The sequence below is a fragment of the Leptodactylus fuscus genome, chromosome 9, assembly GCF_031893055.1.
Source record: "Leptodactylus fuscus isolate aLepFus1 chromosome 9, aLepFus1.hap2, whole genome shotgun sequence".
In the NCBI taxonomy this organism is placed as follows: domain Eukaryota; kingdom Metazoa; phylum Chordata; class Amphibia; order Anura; family Leptodactylidae; genus Leptodactylus; species Leptodactylus fuscus.
This window is the reverse complement of record NC_134273.1, coordinates 24,159,934-24,176,288: the sequence shown is the minus strand read 5'-3', so window position 1 is coordinate 24,176,288 and position 16,355 is coordinate 24,159,934. Positions and strand designations below refer to the sequence as shown.

The following is a 16,355-nucleotide window of genomic DNA, read 5'->3' as shown; positions in this document are numbered from 1 at the left end:
AAACACATAATCCCTAATACACCGATCTTAACCCCTTGCTGCTCCATGGTCAGTACTCCCCTTGATATAATATCTATCTATCTATCTATCTATCTATCTATCTATCTATCTATCTATCTATCATATATATTGCCATGGTATTTGTTTTTGATATGTCTTACTATATAACCTATATGCATTATTGGATAGATTGTTCCCGTCTGATCTGGATTACTAGCCATGTGGTTTCGGTTGGGTTCTGTCTCTCGAATATCTTTAAGATGGAGAAATATATTTTATCTTCAATCGAAATATACCATGTCGCAATAATGTCTGCATTTACTTTAGCTTTTGAGATGTTGTTTTTTTTCTATTTTAATATCAGAATTTCTGATTTTCTGTCAGTTACTTAGGGTGGTGCGGTGTTCTGTGTATTGGCGGTAAACTGATGGGACACATACCACACATATAGCAGCTGCAGGGACATGTATCATCATACAAACAGCAGCTGCGGGGACACGTACCCCACCTACAGCAGATGCGGGGACACGTACCCCACCTACAGCAGCTGCGGGGACACGTACCACACCTACAGCAGCTGCGGGGACACGTACCACACCTACAGCAGCTGCGGGGACACGTACCCCACCTACAGCAGCTGCGGGGACACGTACCACACCTACAGCAGCTGCGGGGACACGTACCCCACCTACAGCAGCTGCGGGGACACGTACCACACCTACAGCAGCTGCGGGGACACGTACCACACCTACAGCAGCTGCGGGGACACGTACCCCACCTACAGCAGCTGCGGGGACACGTACCACACCTACAGCAGCTGCGGGGACACGTACCCCACCTACAGCAGCTGCGGGGACACGTACCCCACCTACAGCAGCTGCGGGGACACGTACCCCACCTACAGCAGCTGCGGGGACACGTACCACACATACAGCTGGTGGGAGCTTTGTACACAGCATTTTCACCCTGGAGATCAATGGCTGTAAGACCATAGACCTCATCCATGTCGCCTCTTCACATGTAGGGTACCTATGACATTAGAACATTCTGACCAGGCGTCTCCTCCTTAGACATCAGATAATACATTATATACTTACAAAAAGTCACTTTGTGTTGATAGCATTTTATTTTATAGTCTATCCCAGTCTTGCTAACTCCGTCTAGTCCGGAGCACAAGTATAGAAATCCTCTTATATTGAACTTTGTAAGAACATAGCAGCTTTTTTTTCACAATAATAGAACCGTTACTGAGTCGTGACACGTACTGTACTACACGTGACATGTAAACGTCTGCACGCAAGGAGACACAGAGCAATATGGCAGAAGTCAGATCTGGAACAGAAGTGCACACTGAGGTTAACAAGTCTGGAGAGACTGCCAGTGAGAGGGGAAGAAAGTACAAGACCATGTGAGGGTGCTAAAAGCGGAGTCCATAGGTAAGGAGGAGCACAAGGGGCGGGCGGGGGTCTGTGTGACAAAACCATCTATACCGTACGGCCATCAGGATGTTATCTTGTAGGACAACCAATCATACTCAATGCACGTGCTACCAAATAAAGGTGTTCTGTAGGATTAGAAAAGTGGGGTTTTATGTTATAGGATCAGTGCCACTCTGGTGTATGGCCTGTATCTGCTAGTGCTGCACTTATATAGAGCTGTGCTGTAATACCACAGACGGTCTACAGACCAGAGTGGCGCTGTTCATTCCATACTGAATCTACCTCCCATTGTATGCAGTAGAGACAAAAACAGAATGCTATACCAAAAAAAACAAAAACAACCCTTCTCAATCTTGCTGTGGATGCCGCAGTTGAATCGGCCACAAAATCTGTGGCACAAGACACTCCGCTGACTAGTCCTAGTCATCTGGGGCTAAATCAGCGAGTGAAAGCCGAGGGCCACAAAGTGGAGAGGAAGTTGAGGCAGAAGTCCACTTCAAATTCCTCTTCACTTTCCACCATGTGAACGGGCTCCTAAGACGGTAATCCTACATTTCTTTAAGAAGTTTTTAAACAGAGACCGGGTCAGAGAGGAGCGGGGACTGGTCTTCCTTTATACATTTCCTTCATTTGGGATCTATTTCTGGCTTTGTACTTAAGAACTACCGCAAAAAGGTACAGAATCGTGCAAAATGGTGGTGTGACTGAGGACCTGCAAGAAAACAGAGGAACATGGCACAGAGACAGTTACAGGGGCAACTTAGGGGGTGACACTGCATTGTTTCATGCTACATATAAAATCTAAAAAAAGAAGATTGTCACATTGTATTCCTTGTGTTAAGGGGTTGTATGAATAAGACGAACTACCCTCAGTATAGAAGGTGCAGACACGATGAAGTTTCCATAACACATAATGGGAAAAGGAAAAAAAAAACAAAGAAAACATATTCCCTCCTGATTTGTGCTGGTGAAAAAGACATGCAACAGAAAATGAGGCCTTGTACAGGTAGGAGAGCACATTCACTTAAAGGGGTTGTCCACAACCCTGCAAAGTTGGATATCAGGATAGGTCTGACACCTGGATCCCAAGCAAATCAGCTGTTTAGGTTGCTGGAAGCCATATATATATATTAGGAACAGAGCTGTTCATATATGTATAAGTACTCAGGTGCCTTCCTGGCGCCCCCTCTAAGGCAGAGCTCACACGGAGTAAACGCGCCGCGCATTGTGGCGCGTTTACGGCGCGTGTACGCCGCGTTTTTTTACGGTGCGCGATTACGCCGCGTTAGCGCCGCGTAAACACGGCGTTAACGCGGCGTAATCGCGCACCGTAAAATAACGCGGCGTACACGTGCCGTAAACGCGCCACAATGCGCAGCGCGTTTACTCCGTGTGAACTCTGCCTAAGACTCCATACAACTCCCTGTCCATACGCTATAGCAGTGAGCCTAGAACGGCCGCTCTGTCTCATTCACTTTTATAGGAGCAGAGCACTGCACAGGGACACATACCTTGTAAATAATTTCTGCTCACTGATCGGGGGCCTGGTGTAGGGCCCTAAATAATCTGAGATTCTATTGATCCCAAATACAGAAATTGTATTTCATATTCCTGTGGCTAGGTCATCAATATCCAACTTTGTTGGGTTGTGGACGACCCCTTCAAGATGAATGTGAAACACTAACACACTGCACAATAGACATGTGGTTGGCATGCTCCACTTCACCTATGAATAATACTGCGTGCACGGTGACTTATCACCTGGGAGAGGCGCCAGCTATTGTGGTAGAAAAGGTTGCACATACTTTATTTTCTACTGAGATATCATGAGCCAACATGTCTGCCATTTTCTACTTTCCTTCTATTCTATGTCAACTAAATCCTTGTTCAGCTATCACTCCTGCTCATATCACACACATGCATCCTCAGCTCAGCCAAGTATGCATGTGCCCTGTGAATAGATAAGCTACAGCCAGACACACTGACAGCAGCTCATCTCCTAAGAACAAGATTATGAGGCATGCTGTGATGTTAGGGCGCCCCTATACGTCTAATGTGTACGGCCACCCTAACCTGTAGCTTTCATCTAAGCTGCGGCCAGTATAGTCTGTCCATAAGTAATGAATATGTCATTTTACACAGTTATTACTCACGGACCATCAGCGGGCACAGTACACAACTTGCCAATAGACTCAGTTTTCTGCATATTTCGATACAAGGTCCGTTGTTATTCCAAATGTGCACCTCAACCCCCATTCGCTTACCACAGTGTACAAATGTGGGTGAGATGGGGATGCCTTGGTGCAACATATCCATTCTAACTCACCCCAGTCTTAATAAATCTGCCCCCCTGTATTGACACTCATGACGTAATGGCTCACCGTATTCAGAAAGCAGATCCTATATCCATCATATACATCTCCATACTGTGCAGTAGCCAAGACATCAGCGGCCTCCCAAATTCTATTATCAATAATAATATCCAGTTCATTAAAAACTGGAAGGATTGAGCCATGAGGTAGGTTATACCTCCCGCTATAGGCAACCATCATGCGGGAAAATCAGGACAATTTAGCATCTACATAATGGCCTCAATACTCCGTCCGCTAGTAGTAATAATAAACCGGCCATAGGGGTAATGCTTAACACTTCAGAACTCTATGGTCACCTAAGTGATTGTTATATAACCATGTAAAGCCGGCACTAGTATATAGTGAACACACAAGCATTCTGGTTGGCTCTCCCATTATAAATTGTCCCGGTTTGGGTCATAGCCATAAACATGACTGGCATAGCTAATGGAATGGAAGGTCCCTGCAGTAACGGCAACCAAATACTGTAATCGGAGTCCTTATAGGTAAGGGGTTGTCTAGAATTGGAATAGCATGGCTGCTTTAATCCAAAAACTATGGCACTCCTCCTCCCCACAAGACATATGGGGGTTGTGCAGCTCAGGCCCATTGCAATACATTTGAGCCTAGCTTTCTGTCCTCAGTTTAGCGCTTAAGCTCAATAACAATATAAAATAAAAGACATTGGCATACACATGACACTTTATCTTCCATCTACTGGCAGGACTCAAACCGGGGCGGTAAAAACGTTTGCACCAAAAATATTGCTCTGTGTCTGTCCCCGTCCTCTATTTATAAGGGAGGAACACTCTGGGCTGCTTACAGAAATAAGAGTTATAATTTAGCGGGGTGAGAGCGTTTAGAGTCAACCGAAGTAAAGTAGATGAACAGAATACAGTGAATCAACATGTTCCAGGACTCAAGTAAGGAAGGGGTTAATGGGATCTTTTCTGCAGCTGCCACTTAAAAACTAAAAGACTGACGGTAAAACAATGTCCCGTTGCGTTTCTAATGCCAGCGCTATAAAGGAGACGTCCAATCGCTTTCCAGGATTAGCAGGAGCTCGGCAGGACCGGCTATAGAGACTCTGCACCACATGGTTCCTGTGAGACGTAGCAGCGCCACCATGTGGACACTGTGCAAATTGTTTGGTTGGAAACCAACCCATAAAGATTTTTTTTTTCTCTTTAAAAAATAAAATAAAAAAGCAAATAACCGTCAAGAAAAGAGAGACAAGATTTGCAACAGAATAAATTAGAATTTGAAAACATTTCCCTCCTCCGTTCATGTCGCAACGTAAACTTTAAGGGCTTGTGTTGTCCCTTAACCCTAATAAAAGTCATTATCTGTAGACGTCTACATCATTCAGGAGTCCTCCCCAGTGTACAGCCCTCCGCTGATACCAGCTGCAGTCTGTGGGGGCACTGTGCTGTTTTATACCAGTTTTGTAGGTGTACGGTAAAAAATATTCACACCAACTGGGCACTGCTGTATATAGTCTCTTCCGGATAATGCCAGCGTTACACATGAGAAAGGGTCATGCGGTCCTCCACCATCACTACGTCTGTGCCAAACTGATCTATACACTGTTGGACGGTTCCTATTATGCCCTGCAGGCGGCGCTCCAAGGCTTCTAAATGAGCTTCAGATAGGATAGGGTAGATTGGGTCATGACTTGTGGCAGAGAGCAGAGCGGAGCGCAGGGTGCCATGCTTCAGGTGAGAGAGACGGTTCCAGGTGGAGACACGAATGCTGCAAACCAGAATGCAATGTTACAAAGATATATGGCATGAAAGGAATTCATTCATTGACAGAGAATGTCCAGCAATTATTTTAGGATAGGCCATAAATAACTGATCATGGGGGCCGTAGTCAATGGGAGCTGAGCAGCAGGACTGATAAAGGGCACAGAGACAACTGCTTCCAGCACAGTGTTGTGGTTAGTACAGGTAGGTAATAGCAGCCTCGTCCCGCTGATCCATGTGGGAGCCATCTTTCCTCCCTGACTGATCAGACATTTATGGCTTATCCTAAGGAAAGGCCATTTAAAAATAAAAAAATATATATATATATATATATATATATATATTATACACACATATACATATTAATAATATTTATTATTATTTCTGGACAACTTCTTTAACATCCCCAAAACCACTAATTATGAGAACAAAATCCCAAATTCCTGAGCTTGCACTGAGCAGCATTGGCACATGCACTCCGACACTCCATTCACCTCTATGGGATTGCTAACAGAAAGCTAAATACTGCGACCCCAGAGAAGGGAAAAAAAATTAAAAAAACTGGCGCCTGTGTACAGACACTAATATGTTCGCAGTTGCAACCTGGAAGGTGGTGGACATATACAGGAAAAAATATAAAATAAAAACCGGGATACTGAGAGAGCGCCACTGGGTAGGTTCCCACACTCTGACAGTGGACTACACATTGACCTGAAGATGACGCTAGACCAGTGTCGAAACGCGTAGCCTATTTTACTCCTGTCATTTAGAACCAATATAGTGATGATACCAATTAACCGTTGGACTCGCTCTTCAGTCAGTGGCGCTCTTCTGTATCCCAGTTTTTATTTTATATTTTTACCCCATAGAAAGAACAGAGTGCCAGTGTGCATGTGCGACCCACCACTCCATTCAAACAGAAGGAATTGGGCCCCATGTTCTTGTGATCAGTCACTTATTCCACTAAAATGTAGCAGAGCCCATAGACTTACATGCAGCACTGGTACAGGGGGGCGAGGATACTGCGCTCATCCATTGAGGGATTGCCAAAACTGAAAGACAAAATAATACAGAGTATTATTGGTAAATGATATACAGCAAACTCTACCCAATCACATGACCTATATCCTGTGTTTGTCATTTAGCAGACTCCTCCCAACTGACTCATTTGGTAAGATTGGCGCAGTAAACCCAGCAGGGCAGTCAACTCTGTATACAAATCAATGGGAATGGTAGAAATGGCCTCAGACCAGTGAAGATGACCTAATGCAGGTTATTCATCTCCTTCTCATAGCCGTGTGAACCCAAGTTACCTGCGTTCACAAATTCCTTCCCGAACCTCACCCCATGGACTTAGGTCACAGGCAGCAATTACACAGGATAAGACGCTCGTATGACTACAACCTTGACAATACACCTGTAGTGTAAGACATCCAGCACCTAAGACATCCAGCTTTGTCATAGATCAGTGCTAAGAAATGTTTCCACTGATTCCAGGTCATTGCAAAATAGTGGAAAAAAACAATAAGATAATGACAATAGACGGATGTTAAACAGAATCTGTGAGCAGTTGTGACTCCTCAGAACTGACAGCAGGGTAGATATATAAGGGGTAAGGGGGGCTTAATAATACACTGGTGCTTTTTACACAACCAAAGCTGTGATCGCACGTGTCACGGAGAGTTGTTTTCTTATACTCGTCACTAGTATAGACTATTCTATTGGACCTGAAACATTGTTCACTTAGGGCAGCTTTCTGATAACACAGACCCTCCAGCGAGCCCCCAGGTCTATGCAGCATGTCAACAAAGCAATGGTCATGTGGTGTACTACATGGCTCCCATTACAGTTCATTAGCCGGACGATCGGGGCATGTTCACACAGACCACTGATTGGCTGAAGTGTGAACATGCCCTCCTGTGTATATGGGGCTTTAGATACAGTGGGGCAAAAAAGTATTTAGTCAGTCACCAATAGTGCAAGTTCCACCACTTAAACAGATGAGAGGCGTCTGTAATTTACATCATAGGTAGACCTCAACTATGAGAGACAAAATGAGAAAACAAATCCAGAAAATCACATTGTCTTATTTTGTAAGAATTTATTTGCAAATTATGGTGGAAAATAAGTATTTGGTCACCTACAAACAATCAAGATTTCTGGCTCTCACAGACCTGTAACTTCTTCTTTAAGAGTCTCCTCTTTCCTCCACTCATTACCTGTAGTAATGGCACCTGTTTAAACTTGTTATCAGTATAAAAAGACACCTGTGCACACCCTCAAACAGTCAGACTCCAAACTCCACTATGGTGAAGACCAAAGAGCTGTCAAAGGACACCAGAAACAAAATTGTAGCCCTGCACCAGGCTGGGAAGACTGAATCTGCAATAGGCAACCAGCTTGGATTGAAGAAATCAACTGTGGGAGCAATAATTAGAAAATGGAAGACATACAAGACCACTGATAATCTCCCTCGATCTGGGGCTCCACGCAAAATCTCACCCCATGGGGTCAAAATGATCACAAGAACAGTGAACAAAAATCCCAGAACCACGCGGGGGGACCTAGTGAATGAACTGCAGAGAGCTGGGACCAATGTAACAAAGCCTACCATCAGTAACACACTACGCCGCCAGGGACTCAGATCCTGCAGTGCCAGACGTGTCCCACTGCTTAAGCCAGTACATGTCCGGGTCTGCCTGAAGTTTGCTAGAGAGCATTAGGATGATCCAGAAGAGTATTGGGAGAATGTCCTATGGTCTGATGAAACCAAACTGGAACTGTTTGGTAGAAACACAACTTTACGTGTTTGGAGGAAAAAGAATACTGAGTTGCATCCATCAAACACCATACCTACTGTAAAGCATGGGGGTGGAAACATCATGCTTTGGGGCTGTTTCTCTGCAAAGGGGCCAGGACGACTGATCCGGGTACATGAAAGAATGAATGGGGCCATGTATCGTGAGATTTTGAGTGAAAACCTCCTTCCATCAGCAAGGGCATTGAAGATGAAACGTGGCTGGGTCTTTCAACATGACAATGATCCAAAGCACACCGCCAGGGCAACGAAGGAGTGGCTTTGTAAGAAGCATTTCAAGGTCCTGGAGTGGCCTAGCCAGTCTCCAGATCTCAACCCTATAGAAAACCTTTGGAGGGAGTTGAAAGTCCGTGTTGCCAAGCGACAGCCCCAAAACATCACTGCTCTAGAGGAGATCTGCATGGAGGAATGGGCCAACATACCAGAAACAGTGTGTGCCAACCTTGTGAAGACTTACAGAAAACGTTTGACCTCTGTCATTGCCAACAAAGGATATATAACAAAGTATTGAGATGAAATTTTGTTACTGACCAAATACTTATTTTCCACCATAAATTGCAAATAAATTCTTACAAAATCAGACAATGTGATTTTCTGGATTTGTTTTCTCATTTTGTCTCTCATAGTTGAGGTCTACCTATGATGTAAATTACAGACGCCTCTCATCTTTTTAAGTGGTGGAACTTGCACTATTGGTGACTGACTAAATACTTTTTTGCCCCACTGTAAGCCTGCTCTTTGTAAGTAGAGATATCTATGATGGGAGCAGAGATGGCGGCGTACACTGACCTCTTGGCATTGTCCAGTAGTATAAGCATGCTGGCTCCTTCGTCATCCTGGAAACTTTCATAGTGATGCCGATCTGCATTTCCAATCAGATAATCAAAGATGGCTGTATCAATAATATCGAGGAGGCGGGGCCCAGCATCATAAGGAGGGGTCTTCTTCACAGCATCGCAGTAACTTTCATCATATTCCCACCTGCCAGTAACACGTACGTCAGCTACGGAAGACTTCAGAAATACTAAGAAAGTAAAGACGCCCATCTTATGTCTTACCTTGCCAACTTGCCTTCCCGATACGTTCTGCCCCAGGGGTGTCTGTGCTTCTGAAGAGGCCACACATCAGGAAGCCAGAGGGTAACTGAGCCCTCCATGACTTCCCTCTCTGCACAGGCAGGCTCGGTTTCTCGGCAGTAGTAACACTTCCCATAGAAGCAGGTATTGTTCCCTGTGGGAGACCGAGAAGGAAACAACAATGGCTGAGTGGCCTTGTGGCTCATTGGTGCCACATTACATGCAAGAAGGGAAGACGTCAGTCTTATGGCACACAATGACTCCCTTCATACTCACCTTGCTTTAGAAAGGTGCTAAGCAGCTGCTCCGTCGCTACAGGTTTGATCTCTGTGATAAGATTCACGTAGCGCCCAACGACCAAAGGGGCTCGTCTGAAGCCGAGAATCCTGTAAGAAATGGAAAAAGGCAGAAAGAGTTTTCTGGTTTAATATTTGGAGTTCTATAAGCCTGTGCTGTGCCAAAGTTGCTCAATACAGCAAAGGTGTGGCACGCATCACAAACAATTGGGCACTGTATGGATAACACCCCAGGTTAGATCACTTTGTTGTCTTAAGAAATGTTCTGGAATGAACTGAAACATTGTGTGAGCCGAAGTGGTGGAGACAACCTGCTCATATAGGGCACATGGACGTCAGAGGTGCGTGCTTTGCTCAAGAAACCCTTCTTTTTTTACTGTAGATAGTGAGCCCCATATAGGGATCACAATGTACATTTTTTTTCCTATCAGTATGTCTTTGTAGAATGGGAAGAAATCCACACAAACACGCGGAAAACATACAAACTCCTTGCAGATGTTGTTCATGGCAAGATTCGAACCCAGGACTCCAGCGCTGCAAGGCTACAGTGCTAACCACTGAGCCACTGTGTTGCCCCTAAGAAACCCTTCTAGGAGTAAAAATGGTGATATGGAGAGTATCCCCCCCATTTTGAGGACTTGAGCTGGTCATGTCTTACATGGTTGAGTATTCATGTGATTGCTAATCCTGGCTATCCCTGCCAAAATCCGCTGTTTGCTGGGGGTGCAGGACCATCTTATTATCCAGCACCCACATTCTGAAAGGAATTGTCTCTGATGTGACGACCACTTTACGGCTGAGGCTCCACATGACGTAAAAAAAGGACCTTACACCACCTCCACCTCTTTGCATCATTCAGTAGATGCCACGTCATTGATTCTTCAAAGAATTTCTCTAGCCCCTACTGTTCCCGAGCCATCTGCCCTCTTAATATCAGAATCCAATATGCTAATTGTTCTCTAACAAGTGGGCGGTTCCTGAGTGTCTGCTCCAGACCAGGACCACCCATTTGACAGTACAATTTAGAGCGCTGCAGCTAGTAGCTGTGACTACTCAGGAACTGTAGGGGCTAGAGAAAAAATTCCAATGGTGTCAAAATGTATAGAAGTGGTGGAGGTGGTGAAAGGTCCGCTTTAAAAGCAGTCTGTGCGCTATTGTGTTCTGTTCATTTCAGTCCAGGTCTTCTGACACAATTTTCTTCTCTGGCACTCTCAGGGTGTCCGTGTGTTACACTCTTACTGGATGTAAGAATGGTTACAGAGAAGAGACAATAGTCACTTACCTATCTAGGTGAAAGGCAGCCACTTCTGCGTTATGCCGATCATAGCCCGCATAGGGTTCTCCCTCTACCACGTAGTCTCTGCTGTATCTGTAATCCCATAAATGCAGGGTCAGAAAAACTGCACATGAAAGCGGAATATACCCAGCCATGAAACGATTGAATAATACACTATAAATAATACATAGAAATGCTATACTATCCCATCACAGTAACTTCCCTTCTGACTGACAGGAGCAGAGATGTCCACTGTACCGCGGATACTAACCGGCTCTATAGGTAGGTTCACCTGCAGCAGATACATCATTTCTATTGTCTCAGTCAGTGATGATATCTCAGCAATGTCTATAGGTGGTCACACACATTACAGAGGATCATAATCAATGTGTGTGCTGTTGTCTTCTTATATCAGCCAGCTATGCCCATCCTCCACTACCTCCAGGGATTGGCTACATCAACCATAGTTAGCAGTTATGGCACTATAATCCTATCACGGGCTCAGACCTCCCATATAAGGATGATGGATCCAACTCTTCGCTTCCAGCTAAATGCAATGTATTGTAGCTAAGTGGTGGAAGACTATATAAAACCGATTCAGTTGTGTCCAGGCAGTTGTCTTATGCCTGAGCTGGACACAACTGGCAATGACAATTTTGCTATCTGACTTTTCGTAGCCTCAAGAGGAGCAGGGCACAGGAGATAGGTCATCAATACGGGACAGACATCTGGGATCCTCACCAATCAGCTGTCGGAAGAAACTGCGTCGCTCAAGAGCACCATGTGGTGATAATTTCACACTCTCAGTCACAAGGTACAAATCCCAAGTGAATGAGCCTGAACATAGACCCTAAGATACACACAGGGATGTGCTTGGAGACTGCAGCGCTCATCCAAACACTATGGATCCTCAACCACTTGATTGTTAATGGTTCCAGGCATCAGGACCCCCACTGGTCACCTGTCCTACAGATAACTTATCAATATATTTCCTCGAAAACCCCTTTAAGGGTAAGGAGGGTTGTACTGTCATCCACTCCTCCACTGAGCACTTACCTTTTTGGTTTGAACACCACCTTCTGTCCTCCATCCAGGACTAACAAGGCTTTGAGCTGTGTACCTTTGTACCCCACGTCCGCTCTTATGATCTTCTTGGTGGCCATGGCATGCAGGACAGCGCCCATTTCCGGAGTATCTTCAGGATACACCTCTCTAGGGACAACCCATTGAGATGCAATTTCCCAGGGGGACTGTAAAGTGTGCTCCAGTCGCGAGTCCATGGTAAGCCTCAGGCCAGACATCATCCGCTGGAAGGACAGCTGGTCTTGTCTTTGTGCTGCCGAGGTCTCCAGTCTGTCCAGCAGCAGAAGCTTAGTGAGGACTAAAATGACCAGCAGCAAAGCCAGGACCACAACTCGCTGCTTCAACTTCATGGTGACCCGAAGATGTGGGCTAAGACTGAGAGAAGCCGACGGTACACATACAGGACATCACCGTGCTGGACCCTCAGTAGTACCTATAGAAAAGACCAAGAGAAACACTTGAGACTGATGTATGTACATACTGCTAAGTGCACATGGAACTAGATAGGTGGATGCTAGATTTCTGAATTTTTATACCTCAATGACAGTACTGGAGGGCCGTTGTCAAATTTCACCCTTTACTTAGAGGTGGTCAGATCTGGTTGGATTTTGGGTGAAATTCTAATACAACCTGCCAAACCTTCAATTACACCTAGTGTTACTATTACTTAAAGGGACGGTTTCATCTGAGACAATCCCTATGAACCTGGTTTTCAGGCACCACAGCCGATTTAGTCAGGGGAAGCTTTGGCCAGCCAGATATTCCCCCTAAAAGAGGACCGGTGATCAGATATCACAATATAAATGACATACAATACTAAACAGATCACAGGCCTGACGCAGCTGACCGACTCACTCCAAAAACCTATGTCAAAATGGCGGTATAATGTGATATTAAAACAAGCAGCTGCAGACGAGGAGCGTTATCAGTAGGATTACACCGCCATTCTGGCTCCGATTTACAAAGTATAGTACACCAGCCCTATAGGTCTAAGAGATCTGTTTAACCAGTTCAAGACTGACCATGTTCCCTGACCAGACACAATTTCAGGATTTTTAGTACAGGCAGTTCTTAAGCTCAGAATCATACAGTAATGTCCTATGATACCACACGCTCCATTCATCTGTACAGCACCGCTGCAGTGCATGGCTGAGGTTACAAGTTCAATCCCCTTCCAGGGCAATATCTACGTGCAGGAACGTAACTACGAGCTGCAGAGCCCTGTAGCAAATTCCTTTATACAGATGTCATGCACTTCTAGGTTGATTGTATGATTTGTAGGTTTTGTGTGATGACTAGATTCAGTCTTCCAATAGTCACATATAGTAATATAATGGATCCACATACTGGAGCAGGTCACAGATAAGTAGCGGCAGGCAGACTGCCCATGTCCAGCAAGTTCAGGTTACAATCAGAAGGCTGCATTCATGTCACTAGTAGTCTTCTGTATTCTCACTGCCAAAAAAATGCAAAGATTGGGAAAGGTTTCCAATACACTAAATGGCTGACCATTGGCCTTTGGGGTCCTAGAAATAAAAGTATTTTAAAAATGAGGGACAGTGGCCTTGACAGATACCCACGGCAGGGCAGAAGGGTGTGGAGATGCCCCTTCAAAGGTTAAGGTTAGAGCTACATGCAACTTCTGTCCATTATATTTCTCTCTTTTATGATCCACATCTTATTCTGGCTTCAAAAACAGCAAAAAAAAAACAAAAAAAAAACCTGGAGACAACACGGTGGCTCAGTGGTTAGTACTGCAGTCTTGCAGCGCTGGAGTCCTGGGTTCGAATCCCGCCAGGAATAACATCTGCAAGGAGTTTGTATGTTCTCCCCGTGTTTGCATGGATTTCCTCCCATTCTACAAAGACATACTGATGGGAAAAGAAATGTACATTGTGATCTCTATATGGGGCTCACTATCTACATTTACAAAAAACCTGAACATAGAAACTCTGCCTAAACATTCTTGCAAACTCCGCAGCTGCAGGACAGAGGATCTGGGTGTGAATGGTGTGAAAAATCTGCAGAAAATCCATCTTTTATGGACAAATCCTAGAGGGGTTTTTCTAATATCAGCAAATCTATGGGGTTTTTTTTTACATAGAGAAGAATTGTACAGTTTCCAGTACACTTACTCTCAAAGTCTTCCTGTTTAATAGGAGCCTTCACCTAAAACTTTGAGACACCAGACACAAAAAACTGAGTAACTTTCCATTATACAGTGCTGAAGCTGGAGTGCTTATATAATACAAGGACCAATCCTGTGCTATGGGGACTTAAGCTGGGTTCAGCAGAACTCTAGGAGGTGAGAGTCTTGTGACATCGATACATTGTGGCTGCCTGAAACTGGCCTTACAGATAAGATATTCCTAGTGCATCATTTGTTAGGAAACTCAGGATTGGATTCTGCACATGTCCCAGTAACATGGCTTCAGCCTTGGGGTGTCATCAGTCACCTATACCACTGAGTATGTGTTAGTCAGGTCAATGTCCTTTGTGATTATGGTGTTTTTAATAAAATTAAATGAGAGGACGATAAAGGAGCACGTGGTAGTGTATAGTGGGGTTGATGATGCTTTGGCCCACTACATAAGACTCTGTGGCCATCCGGATAACCCCTATTAAATAGACCATACACTTAAAATTTGGGTGTCTTCACTGGACTGGACTGTGTTAGAGCCTGGACCTATTAGACCAGGGGTAGGGAACCTTTGTCTCTCCAGCTGCTGTGAAACTACAACTCCCAGCATGCTCCATTCACTTCCATGGGAGTACCAAGAACAGCAGAGCGAGTATGCATGCTGGGAGTTGTAGTTTTGCAACAGCTGGAGAGCCGTACGTTCCCTACCCCTGTATTAGAGGATCCTCTGGCAGTCTGACACTGTGGTTATGTCTTTAAGTGGCTGCACCATATAGATGATGACTGGGGTCTGACCGCTGTAATGTCCTCTAATAATGAGAACGTAGGTCCCATGTCTCCTAATGAAACTGAGTAGTGGTCACACGTGTGCTACACCTTCAGTCTATAAGGGACTAGTTGAGTGCAGTGCTCGGCCATCTCCATCAGTCCCATAGACTGTGCATTAGTCAGCCATGGGACCCTCAGGAATTCTACATTTGCCCCCTATCTTGCATACATCAAATGTTTCTCAAGGGTTAACTCTTTTAATAAGACTTCTCTTTATGGCCTGGCAAACCGGTTCTCTTATCTATGAAGAATATCTTGGAGCGGAGGGAAATAAACTCTCGCTGACTATACATATATATTTATTAATACGGTCATAACACAGTGACTCACGCTCCAACCCCAAGGATAAGAGATAACGTAATGGAAGGTCTGACCCCTAAGACCCCCCGATCACGTGTGCACCCCATGTCTGAATGGACGTCAGGTGGGACAGTGCACGTCGCTCCATTCATGTCTATGAGGCTGCAGGAGGTGGCCGGCGCTCCAAGCTCGGGGTGCAATGGGGCAGTAATGTGCATATATGACATCACAGACAGGGCACATATGGGGGGCCCCCGAGCACCTCTAATAGACAGGTATGTGATGCCAGGGCGCCACTACCATCCCATACTACACTGTGGCAGGGAGCTGCTACCCCTGCACCTGTATGACACATAACACTGCCCCAGTACAGGGGTAATGGCCACATTCGGGCTGTTCCTGCCATTGCCTGATAGATGTGAGCAGCCATTCATGGAGTCTCCAGCACTACACGGTACACCATATACATATAACACTATGGACTTGTCTCACCTGCTCACACTACTCCACAGCCGCCGTCCCTCCTCCGCCTCTCTCCTCCCTCACACGGTGCTCTGCCTCCGGTTGCCAACATCACACTCTCCCTCCCAACCAGGACACGGTGCAGCTTACGGCGGAACTGTCACCCCGACCAATGAGCAGCCGAGGCGCTGGCCACTCACAGCCAATCCCCGCCCCGGGCAATGCATAGGCGTCACACGAAGCGACCAGATCACATGACATTGCAGCCAATCAGAGAGAGTGTTTCAAATATTCAGCGTAAGAACCAATGGACGTTCTCGGCTCTTCAGTCAACCAATGGGAGAGGAGAATAGTAAAACAACGTGGCTACGTAGCAAAGCTGGGAGTTTGAGGCGTCCATGTTTGTAGAGGCATTCATTATATACAAACACTGGGGTTGCGATTTCTAGTTACAGAAAAATCAAGCTTTTTTTTTTTTTTTTTTTTTTTTTTTTAATGACTGGATGTCAGGGCCACAGCATCCCACAGTGACAATACACCT

At 45.3% G+C, this 16,355-nt stretch overlaps 1 protein-coding gene across 1 annotated transcript; it reads right to left on the bottom strand.

The window, feature by feature from the left end:
* Positions 1 to 2,831: 2,831 nt before the first annotated feature.
* On the bottom strand, positions 2,832 to 16,016 carry FAM20B (FAM20B glycosaminoglycan xylosylkinase). The gene is made up of 8 exons (XM_075287870.1): positions 15,845 to 16,016; positions 12,058 to 12,517; positions 11,008 to 11,094; positions 9,706 to 9,815; positions 9,412 to 9,583; positions 9,143 to 9,334; positions 6,528 to 6,587; positions 2,832 to 5,542 (listed from the first exon to the last, which is right to left on the bottom strand). Exons 2-8 carry the CDS (start codon positions 12,432 to 12,434, stop codon positions 5,311 to 5,313), a joined length of 1,230 nt encoding a protein of 409 aa, XP_075143971.1. The 5' UTR covers positions 12,435 to 12,517; positions 15,845 to 16,016; the 3' UTR covers positions 2,832 to 5,310.
* Positions 16,017 to 16,355: the final 339 nt, after the last annotated feature.